Source organism: Cynoglossus semilaevis, chromosome 10 (genome assembly GCF_000523025.1).
Source record: "Cynoglossus semilaevis isolate Cse_v1.0 chromosome 10, Cse_v1.0, whole genome shotgun sequence".
Lineage (NCBI taxonomy): Eukaryota > Metazoa > Chordata > Actinopteri > Pleuronectiformes > Cynoglossidae > Cynoglossus > Cynoglossus semilaevis.
The window spans coordinates 19,761,649-19,764,505 of record NC_024316.1 but is presented as its reverse complement, the minus strand read 5'-3'; the positions used below and the strand labels follow the sequence as shown (position 1 = coordinate 19,764,505).

The 2,857-nt window shown below is 48.1% G+C and overlaps 1 protein-coding gene across 1 annotated transcript in view; it reads left to right on the top strand.

Moving 5' to 3' along the window:
- plxnd1 (plexin D1) overlaps window positions 1–2,857 on the top strand; it is a 58,247-nt gene that overhangs the window by 4,696 nt on the left and 50,694 nt on the right. The window contains exons 3-4 of the mRNA XM_025059168.1: window positions 1,726–1,857; window positions 2,700–2,800. Of these exons, the coding sequence (XP_024914936.1) occupies window positions 1,726–1,857; window positions 2,700–2,800 (233 nt within the window). The remainder of the gene's footprint in view (window positions 1–1,725; window positions 1,858–2,699; window positions 2,801–2,857) is intronic.

Below are 2,857 nucleotides of genomic sequence, written 5' to 3'. Positions count from 1 at the left end.
ACTAAAGGAGCTCTTTGTTTCTCTCCTGTGTGTAAACCCCAGCTGAGCAGTAATTGGTTTTTGGATGTTTTTTTTCTGACTTGTTCAAACTGCTGTGAGACAGGAAGTAAAAGTCTCTTCGTTAACAGACGCTCATTTTTAACCCTCGTTAAACTGACTGTGGTGACGAGTGGAGAAAACTCTACTGTGGTGTTTAAAGGTGTGAAAAACATTCACCAGCAGAGGGAGGAGGCGTGAGGCAACAACTGATGTACCAGAGTCACAAAGAAAAATCAGTCAGGAGACGACAGGAAGTGGAGTCAGGAGATGACAGGAAGTGGAGTCAGGCCATGACAGGAAGTGGAGTCAGGCCACGACAGGAAGTGGAGTCAGGCCACGACAGGAAGTAGAGTCAGGCCACGACAGGAAGTGGAGTCAGGCCATGACAGGAAGTGGAGTCAGGCCACGACAGGAAGTGGAGTCAGGCCATGACAGGAAGTGGAGTCAGGCCACGACAGGAAGTGGAGTCAGGCCACGACAGGAAGTAGAGTCAGGAGATGACAGGAAGTAGAGTCAGGAGATGACAGGAAGTAGAGTCAGGAGATGACAGGAAGTAGAGTCAGGAGATGACAGGAAGTAGAGTCAGGAGATGACAGGAAGTAGAGTCAGGCCACGACAGGAAGTGGAGTCAGGCCACGACAGGAAGTAGAGTCAGGAGATGACAGGAAGTAGAGTCAGGAGATGACAGGAAGTAGAGTCAGGAGATGACAGGAAGTAGAGTCAGGCCACGACAGGAAGTGGAGTCAGGCCACGACAGGAAGTAGAGAGAATGTCAGAGAGAGAGAACAAGGATGGTGAAGAGTGAGAGAGTGAGGGAGGAGACAGGTAGAAGCTGGAGCTCAGAGGTGGAGGAGAGACTGACAGGAGTGTAGGGTGGAGGTCAGAGGTCAAAGGTTTGATGCCTTCTTAGTTGCTTTGACCAGTCCTGTCTGGGATGATCACTGATCTGTGTGTGTGTGTGTGTGTGTGTGTGTGTGTTGATTGCAGGTTGGAGTGTGTTTTCAGGTGTGTAACTTTGTTTCCAGTGATTTTGTGTTTTTACCCACATGAATGTCCAGCCTGTGATTATGGGCTGTTTGTGTCTTGTGAGTGAGTGTGTGTGATGGTGTGTGTGTGATGGTGTGTGTGTGTGGGTCAACCACGTTATATGTGGACTGGAAACGTGTTGTTTCCTATGACCTCAGGGCAAAGTGACGTTGTTGGTCTTCTCTCTCTCTGTGTGTGTGTGTTTAAGGCTGTGTGTGGCAGCAGGGCCTGTATATGTGTGTGTGTGTGTGTGTGCACGTGCCCTGAGGACAGAGCTGTTACAGGGGTTAATGGTGCTGTTAGTGTGTGTGTAATGTGGTTGTGTTCAGAGTGTGACTCTGCTCCGTCCAAACAGATTGAGTTAAGAGAGAGGAGTTTGTAATTACACGCTGTTTTTAATGAAGTCTCTCCTCCCCCGTCAGCTGACTCCCATCCTCCCCCTCCCTCACTCTTTATCTCACCCACTGGTGTGTGTCCTCCCCTGCTCCTCACTTCACTCTGTTTTCTGTTCCTCCGCTCAGACTCTGCTTCACTTCACTGTTATTTATCACTTCATCATTTCTGTTCGTGCTCTGCTGCGCCCCCTCCTGGCTGTCTGGGTGGACAGACGATGATGATGATGATGATGATGATGATGATTTCTCTCTTACTTTTCCACAGCTGATCTTCTCAGCCAACATGACCTTGGGCAATCAGTGGACCCTGAAGCTGCCAGCCAATGAGGCTGTTCACCACACCATGACCTTTGACCCCAATGACAGGAACTTCCTGTATCTCATGACATCACACCACGTAAGAATTTTTTTGTTTATTTAACTCAGAGAGGAAGTTACAGAACAAAATGTTTTTTTTTCTGTGTATTTTTCACCAGTTTACTACAGTACAGACCACAGTACTACAAACTCACAGTACAATACATTATATTCAACATTTGACTGTACTCTGTGGTACTCTGTACCAGGACTGTTGTAGCTAACGTTAGCTCTGGTGATTTTTGGCCTGTGGGGGAGTCGGACATTTTCTTGACTGGTAAATAAGTCACACCCTCAGCCACAGGTTTCGCCACCTTTTTGTTGAACTTCAGGGCAGTTGACAGTTTAAAGGATATTTTTACCTGTGACATTAATAAAGAGCTAAAATGTTGTGACACAAAACAACTCAACTCACCCTCATTTATTCCCCCGGGGGCAGTTTGTTGCGGTGCAGTCTGACAACCTGCCGTCCAGGTTCTATCAATCATCCACGTGATGAAGCAGCAGGATCCAGCAGATTAGTTCCACTCAGGACTCTTGATAAATCATGGATGTAAACACAGGCGTTAATGCTTGTTTTCATCTGTATGTGGCGCTGTGATGGATGTTGATCTGACCACAGTGTCGCCCCCTTCTGTAAGCTGTCAGCTGGGATTGATTCAAACTCCTCCTGTTAACAAGACACAGCTGCTGCTGATGAACGACCTGAAGAAACAACAACAACAACAACAACAACAACAACATGAAGGACCAGTCATGGTGTCAGGTCACATGACTAACGACGTCAGTAGTTCGTCTGTGGTCCTTCGATCCAGTGAGGTGTAGTTCTGGTCTCACGTCTGTGTGGTTGGACCTCACTGTCCGTCTCCTGTGTGTGTGTAGATGCTGAAGGTCAGAGTGGCCGTCTGTGACCAGTGGAGGAGCTGCAGCAGCTGTTTACAAGCAGGCGACGCCCACTGTGGCTGGTGTGGCCTGGAGAACAGGTAAACACACACACACACACACACACACACTCTGGTTATCAAACCCCTGACCCTGAA